This window comes from Mytilus galloprovincialis, chromosome 1 (assembly GCF_965363235.1).
Source record: "Mytilus galloprovincialis chromosome 1, xbMytGall1.hap1.1, whole genome shotgun sequence".
Taxonomy (NCBI): domain Eukaryota; kingdom Metazoa; phylum Mollusca; class Bivalvia; order Mytilida; family Mytilidae; genus Mytilus; species Mytilus galloprovincialis.
In genome coordinates, this window is record NC_134838.1 from 8,407,040 (window position 1) to 8,422,642 (window position 15,603).

At 34.5% G+C, this 15,603-nt stretch overlaps 1 protein-coding gene across 1 annotated transcript in view; it reads left to right on the top strand.

The window, feature by feature from the left end:
- Positions 1 to 8,164, top strand: part of LOC143064586 (uncharacterized) — a 115,867-nt gene extending 107,703 nt beyond the window's left edge. Inside the window, exons 89-93 of the mRNA XM_076237509.1 lie at positions 931 to 1,147; positions 1,402 to 1,714; positions 4,993 to 5,126; positions 5,614 to 5,636; positions 7,446 to 8,164. Coding sequence (XP_076093624.1) covers positions 931 to 1,147; positions 1,402 to 1,714; positions 4,993 to 5,126; positions 5,614 to 5,636; positions 7,446 to 7,772 — 1,014 coding nt within the window. The 3' untranslated portion in view covers positions 7,773 to 8,164. The remainder of the gene's footprint in view (positions 1 to 930; positions 1,148 to 1,401; positions 1,715 to 4,992; positions 5,127 to 5,613; positions 5,637 to 7,445) is intronic.
- Positions 8,165 to 15,603: the final 7,439 nt, after the last annotated feature.

Here is a 15,603-nt window from a genome sequence, read left to right on the forward strand (position 1 = left end):
ACGATTTTCACTTTCACCGTTCATCAGTTATGGTTCTTGTGATATTGCCAGGACACAAATAAATGTTAATAAATCGGGTTTGCTGTCGTTGTGACAGCCTCTTGTTGGCTATTATCTTGAATAATTTTATAGATAGAGATAAACTGTAAACAGTAATAATGTTCAGCAAAGTAAGATCTACAAATAAGTCAAAATGACCAAAATTGTAAGTTGACCCCTTAAGGAGTTATTGACCTTTATAGTCAATTTTTAACAATTTTCATAAATTTTGTAAATTTTTGTAAAATTTTACAAAATATTTTCCTCTGTTACAAATGGGCCAAGTTCATTATAGATAGAGATAATTGTAAGTAGCAAGAATGTTCAGTAAAGTAAGAACTTCAAACACATCACCATCACCAAAACACAATTTTGTCATGAATCCATGTGTGTCCTTTGTTTAAAATGCACATAGACCAAGGTGAGCGACACCGGCTCTTAAGGGCCTCTAGTTTCAGTTCAGGTCAATTATTCACATACTGTATATTCTGAAATGTTTGAGACATTTTTATTATTGTGGGAATTTATATGGGATAGTTGTCACTAAGCTATAGTCTTGCATTTTAAGTTTTGATAGTATTATTTGTGTGCAGCATTTGTTAGCAAGGATTGACCTCCCATTTGTTGAAATAGCAAGGATTGACCTCCCATTTGTTCTCCCATTTGTTGAAATAGCAAGGATTGACCTCCCATTTGTTGAAATAGCAAGGATTGACCTCCCATTTGTTGAAATAGCAAGGATTGACCTCCCATTTGTTGAAATAGCAAGGATTGACCTCCCATTTATGTCCATTGTTCTATAATGGCAATAATAAATTCATGCAAAAAAAAATATGAATTTACAGTGTATAAATGGATGCATAATAAATTGATGATATTTGTAATTTACAGGATAATTTGATGTTCCCATGTGATCTTTCACTGTTGAAGCCAGTAAACGAACATGAATGGAACTACATGAAATTGGCATACATACAGAATTATTCCTTCTCCGGCTATGATGAGGCTAAAGTCTACTTCTCAGACACTAACGGTGCCTTCTCACGTCTAGTCACCATACAATTCACTGTGATGGAGTCACCGTGTCGCAACTTAGGAGAATGTGAACGTAGGTTTGCCAAATTATTTATGTGAAAGAAAATGTCGGAATTCAAAGGATTCTTATTTTTGCCAATAAAAAATGAGTATTGTTATTTGTTGAACACCTATTGTTAATATTATTTGACAAAGTTTGAAATAATTTCAAAAGATGGTTCTTTTAAATTTAATTTTCTTAAATCCATCTAGGGCATATTCTTGAACATGTTTATTTCTGTATGACAACACTGTATCTTCTCAAATGGAAATGTTTTATGTTTTCAGCAAAGAACAACAGTATATCCTATCCATGTCAACACTACCGTAGGGCTTTCGAAAGTTTTGATATCAACTACAACTGTATATGTGCGTCTGGTTGGACTGGCATCCACTGTGAAGAAAATATTAATGAGTGTATTAGCTCCCCTTGTCCAGACCCATTTGTGTGTTATGACTACATCGATTATTATCAGTGCGCTTGTCCCGAAGATAATCCAAACTGTTTGTTGCGGGCATGGATGATTGGTTTGATCATCATTGGCGTGTTACTAATCCTCGTGATTGCACTGCTGATAGTTTACAAATGGAAGAGAAGAGAGTAAGTGTTGTCTATTTATAGTTTGTGGGAGTTATCTCCCATTACTTGTTTTTGGTTTCAATTAGTTTGTATAGAGATTTTTATTCCACTACCAGCAACAACTATAGTAAAATGAATCTATTTCTATATTTGATTGTCAAATGTGCATTCTTTCTATTCCTGTTTTTACATGCATTTGGCGTATGAGCTTATTATTTCCAGAAATATTAAAAAAATAAAATGTTATTTTTTGAAGGGAAATAACAAAGTGCATTCATTTCTGAAAAAGATATTTTCCAAAAAAGAGTATTCTTTTCTTGTTGAGATTTGTTTTTTTGGGCAACAGCTGTTTTATGAAACTATTATGACAAATCTTTCATACATATGTTAGTTTTCGAAATTTTATTCCGAAAAGAAGTGTTGTGTAGGGTGTATAGCTGACCACAAAAATCCTGTACGGTGCATAGTTAAGTGGCTGTACACCGTACACAAAAACTTTATAGTCACACTTGTTTATTACCCAAATTTTTTCATGCAATGAGTTATCACAGGTAGGTTTATGATTGGTAACTATTACTTTTGCCCTGTATTAGCTTTCATTCAGATAAAACATGTAAATGGCTCGATAACTGTATCGAAATTAAAAGTTGGTGTTGACATTCACAACTACTTGCGCATGTAAAAGTTAATTATTCTTATTAGAATATAAAAGTTGGCGTATAGCTAGGACAAAATCGAAGCGAACATTAGTTGGGAGCAGGAATTTCAGATGTTGAGAAATGTACACTGAATGTAGATAAAACAAAACAAAGATTTTCTTACAGTGTCAGATAAAAATTTATCCCGCCCCGCTTGGTTAGTACCTATATCCGCTGTACCGATGATACACGGTGATTGTGCTATTTAAAGTTTTTATATAGAGAATATTATATGGCTTTTTATACGACCGCAAAAATTGAAAATATTTTGTTCGTATATTGGTATCACGTTGGCGTCGTCGTCATCCGAATACTTTTAGTTTTCGCACTCTAACTTTAGTAAAAGTGAATAGAAATCTATGAAATTTTAAAACAAGGTTTATGACCACAAAAGGAAGGTTTGGATTGATTTTGGGAGTTTTGGTCCCAACATTTTAAGAATTGGGGGCCAAAAAGGGCCCAAATAAGCATTTTCTTGGTTTTCGCACTATAACTTTAGTTGAAGTAAATAGAATTCTATGAAATTTTGACACAAGGTTTATGACCACAAAAGGAAGGTTTGGATTGATTTTGGGAGTTTTGGTCCCAAAATTTTAAGAATTGGGGGCCAAAAAGGGCCCAAATAAGCATTTTCTTGGTTTTCGCACTATAACTTTAGTTGAAGTAAATAGAATTCTATGAAATTTTGACACAAGGTTTATGACCACAAAAGGAAGGTTGGGATTGATTTTGGGAGTTTTGGTTCCAACAGTTTAGGAATTAGGGGCCAAAAAAGGGCCCAAATAAGCATTATTCTTGGTTTTCGCACAATAACTTTAGTATAAGTAAATAGAAATCAATGAAATTTAAACACAAGGTTTATGACCACAAAAGGAAGGTTTGGATTGATTTTGGGAGTTGAGGTCTAAACAGTTTAGGAATTAAAGGCCAAAAAGGGGCTCAAATAAGCATTATTCTTGGTTTTCGCACCATAACTTTAGTATAAGTAAATAGAAATCTATGAAATTTAAACACAAGGTTTATGACCATAAAAGGAAGGTTAGGTTTGATTTTGGGAGTTTTGGTCCCAACAGTTTAGGAATAAGGGGCCCAAAGGGTTCAAAATTGAACTTTGTTTGATTTCATCAAAAATTGAATAAGTGGGGTTCTTTGATATGCCGAATCTAACTGTGCATGTAGATTCTTAATTTTTGGTCCAGTTTTCAAATTGGTCTACATTAAGGTCCAAAGGGTCCAAAATTAAACTTAGTTTGATTTTAACATAAATTGAATCCTTGAGGTTCTTTGATATGCTGAATCTAAAAATGTACTTAGATTTTTGATTATTGGCCCAGTTTTCAAGTTGGTCCAAATTGGGGTCCAAAATTAAACTTTGTTTGATTTCATCAAAAATTGAATAATTGGGGTTCTTTGATATGCCAAATCTAACTGTGTATGTAGATTCTTAATTTTTGGTCCCGTTTTCAAATTGGTCTACATTAAAGTCCAAAGGGTCCAAAATTAAACTAAGTTTGATTTTAACAAAAATTGAATTCTTTGGCTTTTTTGATATGTTGAATCTAAACATGTACTTAGATTTTTGATTATGGGCCCAGTTTTCAAGTTGGTTCAAATCAGGATCCAAAATTATTATATTAAGTATTGTGCAATAGCAAGAAATTTTCAATTGCACAGTATTCAGCAATAGCAAGAAATCTTCAATTGCACAGTATTGTGCAATAGCAAGAAATTTTCAATTGCACAGTATTGCGCAATAGCAAGAAGTCTTCAATTGCACAGTATTGTGCAATAGCAAATATTCTCTATTGCACAGTATTGTGCAATAGCAAGAAATATCTAATTGCACAATATTGTGCAATAGCAAGAAATTTTCAATGAATTGGAGTTATCTTTCTTTGTCCAGAATAGTAGTTGAATCAACTTAAATCATTGTTTTATACAATATACAATGTATATTCACTTTTACTACCAACTGATAAATTAAAACAATCTTTACCATTCAGTGATAACAAGCACTTTATTTTACATTTTAATATTTGATTAATATTCAACAGCATAGTGAATTGCTCAAAGGCAAAAAAAATATTTTAAGTTCATTAGACCACATTCATTCTGTGTCAGAAACCTATGCTGTGTCAACTATTTAATCACAATCCAAATTTAGAGCTGAATCCAGCTTGAATGTTGTGTCCATACTTGCCCCAATCGTTCAGGTTTCAACCTCTGTGGTCGTATAAAGCTGCGCCCTGCAGAGCATCTGGTTTCAATATGACACCTGTATCAACCTGAGACACCAATATAATCCAAAAGCTCTGCTCGAGGGATTATATTGATTAAGAGCTGTCACAGTGTGTGATATTCAAAGAGCCATATCATATACACTTTTTTATTTATCTCAAACTGTTCTTTCTTATAAAATATAATTTTCGTAGTAACAAAAAAAGGGAGACAACTTTAAAAAAATAAACCCAGCAAACTCATTAGTGTCATATACACTTTAAAAATATCTAATCATCTTTTTTATTGTGAAGTGTTTATTAATTATACATTGTGTGCATATGCAGCTTACACTTAATAAATGATATCAAAATTAACTTTCAGGAGCCACATACCATGGGTTGAGAAGTACATCTTATGTCAATGTGGAGACACAACCGACTCATATGGATCACAGGCCTCTCTTGGAGATTTCATGGATGATTCTGATGGAATGTCAACTGACAACCCTTCATTTGGTATGTGTATTATATGTGTAAAAAGTCATCAGTATTTGGTTTATTGAAATACAGATTAATGTAACATTTGCATAATTTCTTTAGGATTTTCTTTGCTATGGCATGAAAAATATTAAAAATGAGACATGTTCTCTCAAAGATTTTCAAAAGCTGGATATGGTGTTACAAATATTCAAAGTTTAAATATTTTATGTTGAACATGTGGAATCTTGGATTTATTGTTTTATTCCAATTTATTATTTATCATAATTGTTATATTACTTCTCTGTTTACAATTTCCAAATTTTGCTTCAACATTAAAATATATTAGTAGTAAGCTATAATGATTGGTAATCACAAATAAACTCATCTAGAATTTTTTGGGGTTTTTTTTGTTTCATGCAGTTCTTCAGAAGACAATAGATTTTTAATTATATGTATCTTCAGTGGAACTTTTAAAGTGCTTTTGTAATATAGTTTATTATAAAAAAAAAAATTTTTTTTGCAGATTTTAACAATCCAGATAAAACGGTAAGTTGTTGTTTTGTTTTTGTTTGTTTGTTTATAATTATTTTAAAAAGCTTGTGTTTTAAGTTTTTTACCATAAGCAATATCTAATGACAAGGTAATATAAGTATAAATAAAAGTAGGTTTAATGGAAGTCTTCTCTCCTGACTGAATAGATTTTTTTACAATGAGGTGTTTCGGCCACTGGCCATCTTCAGTTCTCTATTATTTTTCTAAACTACATGGTATACAAGTCACTTTTCATAATGCATTCAGATATGCAAGTCACTTTTCATTATACGTTTAGATGTATAACATCTAAATGCATTATGAAAAAATGACTTGTCTACTTTATAGGCTAGAAAGATAATAGAGAAAGATGGCCAGATGCCAAAAGTCTTGAAAATGATTTAATAACTGCAGTTATGTAAAATGTGTTCCCTATTGGAATTTCTACATGATGAATAGATTTTATAACAGAATGTTTTTTGAATGTGGTACTACAATTTAAGGGGACCATATGAAAATACTAAGGAGAACACTATAGTAGGGTAAACATCAATTAGCCAGTTACCCAGCATACAAAAATATATAGAGATGAATAATATACAAGTGACTCTACAATACATCAAGATCTTAATTACCCAGAGAGCACAAGATGGGAAAGAATATAATTTGAAAGATGCTACCAATGATCTACTATCAACAGTAATGAAAGTTTTCCGCAAATCCCCGGATTTTCACTTTTTGAGTTCATGTTTTTTCCGCCATTTTTATTTTTTACCATATTTTGACTGCCAGGAACGCTGTTTCCCCTTTTTATGTTGGAGACCAATTTTATTCCTGTATCAAAAACCCAATTCCTAAAAGTTCAACCAAAACATAGTCATATATAAAAAAAAATCACTGAAGAGGCTTCTAAAATGTGAAACTCAATATATGGCACGGTTCACATAGTTTTTTATCTCAATCTGCAAAATAACAAGATACATAGATAAATGGTCAATAAATTAGACTAATTATAACCTTTATCACTTAGCCTTTTAACCAAAAGAGATTTGAAGGACAATGTATGCACTAGATTGCTTTATAAATATCATATCCATAGACTAATTATAACCTTTATCACTTAGCCTTTTAACCAAAAGAGATTTGAAGGACAATTTATGCACTAGATTGCTTTATAAATATCATATACATAGACTAATTATAACCTTAATCACTTAGCCTTTTAACCAAAAGAGATTTGAAGGACAATTTATGCACTAGATTGCTTTATAAATATATCCATAGACTAATTATAACCTTTATCACTAAATTAGCCTTTTAAACCAAATATCTTACCCATAGATAAAAGTATTGAATTTAAACTGCAACATCAAAAAGTGTTTTGGCACATTGGTATTGTGAAAGGGCAAAGCTTCTGGGATCAGCACAGTAATAAGTTTTTGTTTTTTTACAAATGGAAGAATGAATAATAATGTTTTATGATGAAGTTGTCAGTTTTATATGCTTTAATAGGTTTTCTTCAATCTTTTACAATTGATTAGTGGTGAAAGTCAGTGCATCACTCTGCTGGCACTTTAAGATTTATGTGATTTATTTGTTAAACATGAATCTTTGTAATGTTGAACTGTAACTTTAGTGTAATATGAGAACTTTTCACATGAACTGACCTTAAGGATAAGTAGGGTTTTTGACAAGTTTACAGATGTATTAGGCTTGTATCAAAGATCTATTTTGTATTCATTATTATTTCATTTCGGCTGTAAATCTTTATATACTGCTTAATCTCTGCAACAAAAAAATAGAAATATTAATTTTCTATTTTAGGAATTTCCTCCAAAAGGTGATTTGAACATTAAGAAATGTCATGTGTCTTCATTTGATCCTCTGATATCAAAGTCCGGCCCTAAAATTGCACCACATCCATGTGAAGTTGTTGAGCCCAATCTGTCAGCAGATATAAATGCCTTGTCAAATAATGGACCTAAACCAGGGTCCTCAGGATCTGGTACTTCCATACCAAAACCAATGTCCAAGAATGCTGCTCAATGGGCTCCATCTGTATACAGTGGATCACCAGTGTCATCAGGTCAAAATACATCTCACTCTAATGGATCTGAGGATGGTCGGTCATCTGGAACTAAATCTCCATAGTGTGTCAGTGACAGTCAGACGTCCACAAAAGACCCTGGTAAAATATCAGAATATGATGGAACAATGACACCAACACTGGAAGGACTTTGATCACAACCAATTCATTTAAATGGACAATGGAAATTGAACATGGACAAATATTATTTATTTATTATTATTAAAATTAATTTAATTTAATTTTCATATGCATTTATTACAGCAAAATATAATTTTACATAGATATATTTTTATATAATTTTTATTTATTTTTCATGTATGGCTCAGAAACTTAGATCAATGGACTATGTGATGCATTTTATAAGTAATTTATTAACTACTGTGATCAATTTATACTTTTTAGTATAAATTAAACTTTACTTATTTATGACCTTGTCTAATAAACTTTAAAAAAATCTCTGTTTATTTCTTCATGGTGGCAAATGACATCTGAATAAATGTTGTAACCGCTAGTTTTGTAAAATTGATAAATGAATTAAAAGAAAGTAGATGTGATGTGATTAAAGACAACTATTAATAAATATCAAAGTACAAAGATGTGAACAATTACATGTCACCATGGCCTTCCAACAATGAGCAAAATCCATACCAAATAGTCAGAAATTGGAAACAATTTAAAAGAAAACCAAATGCCGGATTTATAATACAACAAAATGAAAAAATAATTATGAGAGATAGCAAAAAACACTTAACCCCGCCACATTATTTATGTATGTGCCTGTCCCAAGTCGGGAGCCTGTAATTCAGTGGTTGTCGTTTGTTTATGTGTTACATATTTGCTTTTCGTTCATTTTTTTTTTACATAAATAAGGCCGTTAGTTTTCTCGTTTGAATTGTTTTACAGTGTCTTATCGGGACCTTTTATAGCTGACTATGCGGTATGGGCTTTGCTCATTGTTGAAGGCCGTACGGTGACCTATAGTTAATAATGTCTGTGTCGTTTTGGTCTTTTGTGGATAGTTGTCTCATTGACAATCATACCAAATCTTCTTTTTTATACTACTGGTTTAACCTAACTTTTGATAGGCACGTGGTGGAAATGAGAAAATTTATACTGTCCGGGGCGGATGCAGGAATTTTCGAAAGGGGGGGTGCTAACCCAGGGCAAAGGGGGGTGCAGGGGTGCAAAACATATGTCCCGATACAAATGCATTGATCGGCAAAAATAAAGGGGGGGTGCGCACCCCCGGAACCCCCCCCCCTGGATCCGCCACTGACTGTTACAAAATATATCAACTACCATCAACCACTGGTTTATCAGTTTTTGGCTTTGGACAGACACATACTTGTGAACACTCAACCCTCCAAAATTAACCTTGGTGTAAAAACACTAACACAACTGCATTTATAGCCACATTATATTTCATACTAATCAAACTCTGATATTGCAACCTTGGTATAATCATAACAATTGAAGAAAGTCAATTTATTAAGCTTGATCTGGGAAACCACAAAAAAGTCACCATCAATTAAAGAAGCCAAAGTAGACAATACTAAGACACAAATGTGAGATCAATTATTGCAATTTCAGGAAATGCTCAAACAAATAACAGAATGAAAATCCAAATGTTGAGTATTCATTATTGTTACACCTTTCCCTTCATAACTTTTTCAAAAACGAAAATATAGGGAAAAAAATCTGAAATTACAGTATTTAATTATGGAGATAAGCATTGTGACGTAATGGTTTAGAAACACAAAAGTTTAAATGATACTTTCATTAAAACTACATGAAAATAATATGTTAATGAAATGTCTATGTGCACATTTGTGTGAGTACACAAGATAGATCTGGTCAAACTACAAAATGTCTATCAATTAATAGAATCATAGGATTGTATGGTGGTCATATAGTTTGGTCTATAAACAGTAATATTTATGAGTTATTCTGTAATAAGGCACATGGTGAGATACTAATGTTCTATATCATAAGTTTATTGAAAGTCAATGTTCTGGATACAAAGGTATACATCATCATTACGTTCCTGGCTTCTTAATTAATATTGATAAAGGACAATTGGTTTGTGTATCATCAAGGCTAGGTAAATGGTCATCAGACATCTTGGTTTGTCTGATATCTGGGTAATTACATTTAAATATTATTAAATATTCAACTATGTTACACTTTTCCACTCCATTCTAAAGAAATATTGATTGTTTGTTGCTCTTTATCATATTTGTTTCATGAAACATGACTTTTCAGATGATTTCAAGATCAAAATGTTCGTTTCAGTCTTAAATTCGTGTACTAATGATAGTAACTCAAAATTCACAATATCTGCCAAAGAATCTTTTGTAGGTCAAATTTGTTTACATTCTGAATATAAAAAAGAAGATGTGGTATGATTGCCAATGAGACAACTTTCCACAAGAGACCAAATGACACAGAAATTAACAACTATAGGTCACTGTACAGCCTTCAACAACGAGCAACGTCAATACTACAAATCTCTTAAATAAAGAAAATGCAATAGATGTATGTTTGCACACTATATAAACGTTCAAATAGATGAGTTTTATAGTGGAATTTAAGGGAATACTTTTTACCTAACAAATAATGAGATTGCATTAAACAAAAAAAGAAGATGCAATCGTAAATTCATCAGATATTTATCAAATCTATTTATCTCTTTATGAAATAATGTAATAATAAAAAAGATGTGGTATGATTGCCAATTAGACAACTCTTCACCAGAGACCAAATGATATAAGAGTAATCAATTATAGGTCATTGTACAGCCTTCAACAATGAGCAAAACCAATACTGCATCGTCAATATATATCAAAACATAAGAATTATGTGCGACATGCTTACAAGTGAGATGTTTAGCTAGCTTTAAAAACAGGTTTAATCCACCATTTTCTACATAAAAAATGCCTGTATAAAGTCAGGAATATGGCATTTGTTTTTCATTGAGGGATTTTCCGTTTTTGAATTTTCATTGGAGTTTTGTAATTTTGTTATTTTAATTTTTAGGCTTTTGATTTTGCCATTTGATGAGGGATTTTCCGTTTTGAATTTTCATTGCAGTTCTGTATTTTTTTTAATTTTAATTTTTAAGACATTTATCTACCAAAAACAAATAGACATGAGTTTAAAGAACTACAGGTAACTGTATAGGATAATACAAATCTAAAACAATTCAAAGGAGCAAACTAATGGCCTGAATTTAGATTTTAAAATTAAAACAAAAACAAAGGGTAACTAAGGAAAACCACTAGCCTCCAGACGTGTACATTTTTAAGAGTGTGGTTGGTAACAAAACCCTTAGCGACGTGTTAATCGTTTAGAACACTTCCAACGAATTAAGTTGAAAGATATCTATCTTATGTAGTCTAAGAAAAGCATGACTTTGTACAAGGCCAAAAATGGAAGTATCGACTGAAAATAGGATTAAAAGTGTTCCTAACGGATTGCAATAATTGTATAACATTAACCTATTGAACATGAAATCATAGTTGGTACTGATAGAAACATTGCAAGACGATTTAATCATATTAATATTAAATTCATAATTATCCTTCATGAGTAATTAAGTACACTTAGCCTTGATTAAATTTTAAATTGTATCTTAGATACTGATATATAGTTTAAATGTTTAGCTTAATATCAAATTTTTAGAATTAAAATTTAGTTTTGTAAATTAAATACTCACCTTCATAAATTTAGATATCAGTCCACTCGCTGCATTATTCAACCGGAAACCAGCCAGAAAAAGAACCATGACCCCGTGACAACCTCTCCCACCTGATACCTGTGCTTCCTAAACATTCATCATTAATTCCTTAAAATGCTAGGCACTAAGGGGATGAAGGGGAGGGGGAGGGACCTCTGATTTATGAAGGTGAGTATTTAATTTACAAAACTAAATTTTAATTCTAAAAATTTGATTTTTATTACATTAAATACCTCACCTTCATAAATTTAGATAACAGAATTTAACGAAGCGCTCAATCCCCATCACTAGGAGGAGGAAAAACAACATGTTGAGCAGCAACTAAAGGCCCTAAAGAATAGAGGTTGTCACAATGAAGAGGCATGGAACGTAAATAATGGTTATAAAAGGCACTATCAGACCTCCAAAAACCAGCTGACATGATTTCCGACATAGAGGAGGAATTAAAAATGTTCCAAGAAGAGGCTAAAGCTCTACCTTCATGTGCTTTAACTTGATGTTTAACTAAAACTTCAGAAGAAGCAGACTTATAAGCCAAAATGACAGTATTGCAAATCCAGGTAGAAATGGTTTTAGCAGAAATGTCAGAAATTCCTTTTTTATATAGGAATGAACAACCTAGAAGAACCAGCAGATCTTAATTTAGCTGAAGAAGCTAGGTAAACAAGCAAGGCTCTCACTGGACACAAAACCTGATTATCCGCCGTGGGAGGTAACGCAGGAATAGTAATTAAACCAGAACCTTTATCAGGTAACTGGTTCTTTGCTAAAAAAGATTGATCAGTGAGAAGAGTAACTGAAGACTTATCAGCCGCAAAGCGGAGACAAGACTCAGAAATTGACAAGGCCTGAATCTCACTCCTTCTGCGACCCGTAGCCAAAGCTATCAGAAAATATTTATAAGATAAAAATTTCAAGCAGGCTGAATGTAAAGGTTCAAAAGGTTGGAACTGAAGAACCTTCAAAACTAAACCTAAGTCCCAAGAAGGAACCAAACGCCTTTGACGAGGTCTATTAAGGCAAAAGTTTTTTATCAACAAAGACAAAAACTCATTGTCACCAAAATCAGAGCCTCCTGAAAGTGATATTGTTCTGGCTATGGCAGATCTATATCCCTTTATAGTAGAAGGAGAATAACCCTTTTCTTCAAAAAGATGAAAGAAAAAAATTCGCTAACTGTTGGACAGTAACTGTGAAAGGATCAATCTGTTTCGACAGACACCAAGTACAGAAAATTGACCATTTGGAGTCATACACTGCTCCTGTAGATTGTCTGACTGATCCTGGGATACGCTTGATTGCTCCCTCAGAAAAGCCTCCCTTTCTGAGGGAATTCCTGACAGTAACCAAGCGTGCAGATGGAGATTCTCTAGACCCTGATGCAGTTTTCTTCCTTTGAATTGAGACAGTAGATCCTCTCTTAGAGGAAGACGAAGAGGCTTCGCACAACACAGAAGTAGTAGTTCTGGGAACCAAGACTGTCGTGGCCAAGCCGGAGCAATAAGAATGGTCTTGCAAAGATCCCTCTGAATCTTGTGCAAGATCTTTGGAAGAAGACGAAAAGGAGGGAACATGTAACTGAACATTCACTTCCAAGATAGGGTCATAGCATCTACTGCCCATGCTTTCTCGTCTGGAATGGGAGAAACGTAAGTCTCCAACTTGTGATTAAGACTGGTGGCAAAAAGATCTATATGAGGACGATTCCAACAAAGAATGATCTCCTGAAACACTGATGGATTAATTTCCCATTCTGTGTTCACTGGAACACGGGAACGGGAGAGAGCATCCGCCAGAAGATTTTGACTGCCTGGAACATGTCTCACTGACAGAATTATATCGAGACTGTGACACAGAAGAAGAATTTCCTTGCTCAGATGATACAGAGAAAAGGAATGGGTCCCTCCTTGATTCTGAAGATAAGCCACTACTGTGGAGTTGTCCGTGGCAACCAGTAGTGACTGACCCTGAACCACAGCCTGAAACTGACGGAGAGAAAGGAACATAGCTCTCATCTCTAGCAGATTGATGTGTTCCTCCAACTGAGCACCTGACCAAAGGCCTGATGCTGTCCTGCCCTCCAGATAAGCTCCCCAACCCATCAGACTTGCATCTGTGAACAGAGTTAGGCTGGGGTCTGGAGGATCCAACAAAACTCCCTTCCGAAGATGTTTTTCCTGAAGCCACCATTGAAGATGAGGTAACAACCGAGGAAGAATTGGAACAGGTGCCTCCCACAACTGAGAAATTGGGTGCCAAAACTCCGACAGATACCACTGGATTGGACGAATGTGTAGACGTCCTAGTGGAATGACGTCCATGATCGAAATCAAGAAACCCACCAGCTGAAGCAATTGACGAGCTGGGACAGATGAAAACTGAGTCAGAGCATTGACTAACTGACGTACCTTGACTACCTTCTCTTCTGGAGGAAGCACTAGACCCAAATCTGTCCGAAAATGTTCTCCCAGGAAATTGAACTTTGACTGGGAATTATCTCTGATTTTTCCCATGAAATCAAAAAACCCAGTCTCAGGAATAAAAAGATAGACAAATTGATGTGTCCAAAAGAGATCGGCAATGATTCTTGATAAGAGAATCGTCTAGGTAGGAGTGAATGAGTACTGCCTGAGTATGAAGATAAGACACCACCGTCTGAAAAATCCTGGTAAAAACTAGGGGTGCAATAGCCAGGCCAAAAGGCATAGCCTTGAAACTGTAAACCTTGTCTGCCCAAACCAGTCTCGGGAAATGACGAAACTTGTGAGAAATTGGGATGTGAAAATAGGCATCCATCAAATCTAGAGAGGTTTTCCAAGTTCCTAGATGAATAGTCGACCTGATAGACCTGTTGGTCTCCATTTTGAAATGTGGGACCACTAGATACTGATTGAGAACAGAAAGATCTAGAACTGGTCTCATTTTCCCGTTCTTCTTGGGAACCAAGAACAACCGGGAATAAAACCCTAGATGTAAAGGAGGATAGACCTCCTCCAATACACCCTTCTGTATAAGAATGTTCACTTCGTCTTGTAACAACTGATTCTTTTGAGAATCCTTTGTCACTGACAGATTGATTGGAACAGGAGAAAGAGGAGGCTGTTCCAGAAACTGAAGTTCCAATCCCCTCCCTAAAATCGAAAGTACCCACTTGTCTGAAGTTATCAGAGCCCATTGATCTAGAAAGTGGAACAGTCTGCCCTCCAATGGAAGATGAGGAAGAGGAGAAGTATAGTTTTCCTCTTCCAGTGGGGAACGATTCAACGGAGGGGACAACACATCACTTACCCTGCTTCTTTCCCTTAACAACTTTAGCTTTCTTCCCACTAGATTAGTTGGGACGAGAAAAAGCTGGTCTCTTCGTAGGCTTTGAATTCAAAGAAGAAGAGGTAGAAGCCTTGGGTTGGTGAGAAGAAGAAGGTTTGTTAACCTGAGTGGTCTTGACAAATCTTTTCCCATCAGTGACCTTCACATCCACCTTGACCACAGGAGGGGCCTTATTCAACTCCTTCTGTAACTGCTCTAAGGAAACAGAGAACAACTTGTCCTTAGACAAAGGAGAACTGACAAGTCTCTGCTGAAGCGCTTCAGAGACAGTTGATTTATCAAGAATCTCCTGTCTCTTAGCAAGAAGAAGGAATTGAGACATTGCAAGACTCTTGTCTACCTGAAGCAGCATAGACCTCAAGTCTGAAAATTCCTCCCATTTGTCCTTTAAAAGAGACCCAGCTGCTGACAAAAAGTGCTCAGCTGTCTTAAGAACAAAAGTCAAACACTTCAGATTATTCTCTGACTTGACATAAGAAGCTTGAGAAAGTCTGAGGCCATCCAAAGGTTTCGAACCAAGTAAACAAGAAAAAGCCCTGTCACAATTAGGAGCCGACATACCCAAGGAAGATCCACGGATCTCAAAGTCCTTAGATCTACATCTCCCTGGGTAAGAGGCAGGTCCGAAACCAGAGAACTTACTACCACCAGTTTTGCTAGTGTTAGCAAGATTCTCAGCCAGAGAAGAGTTTACAAAAGACAAAGCAGTTGTAAAGTGCCCCGACTCTGGAAAAGAATAATACCCCTTAGACTCTGGCTTGCCTATACCTGAGCACGCCATGAAATCCGAAGGAGTAGAAGAACCCTAGGTGGAGACGACATGGGCATAT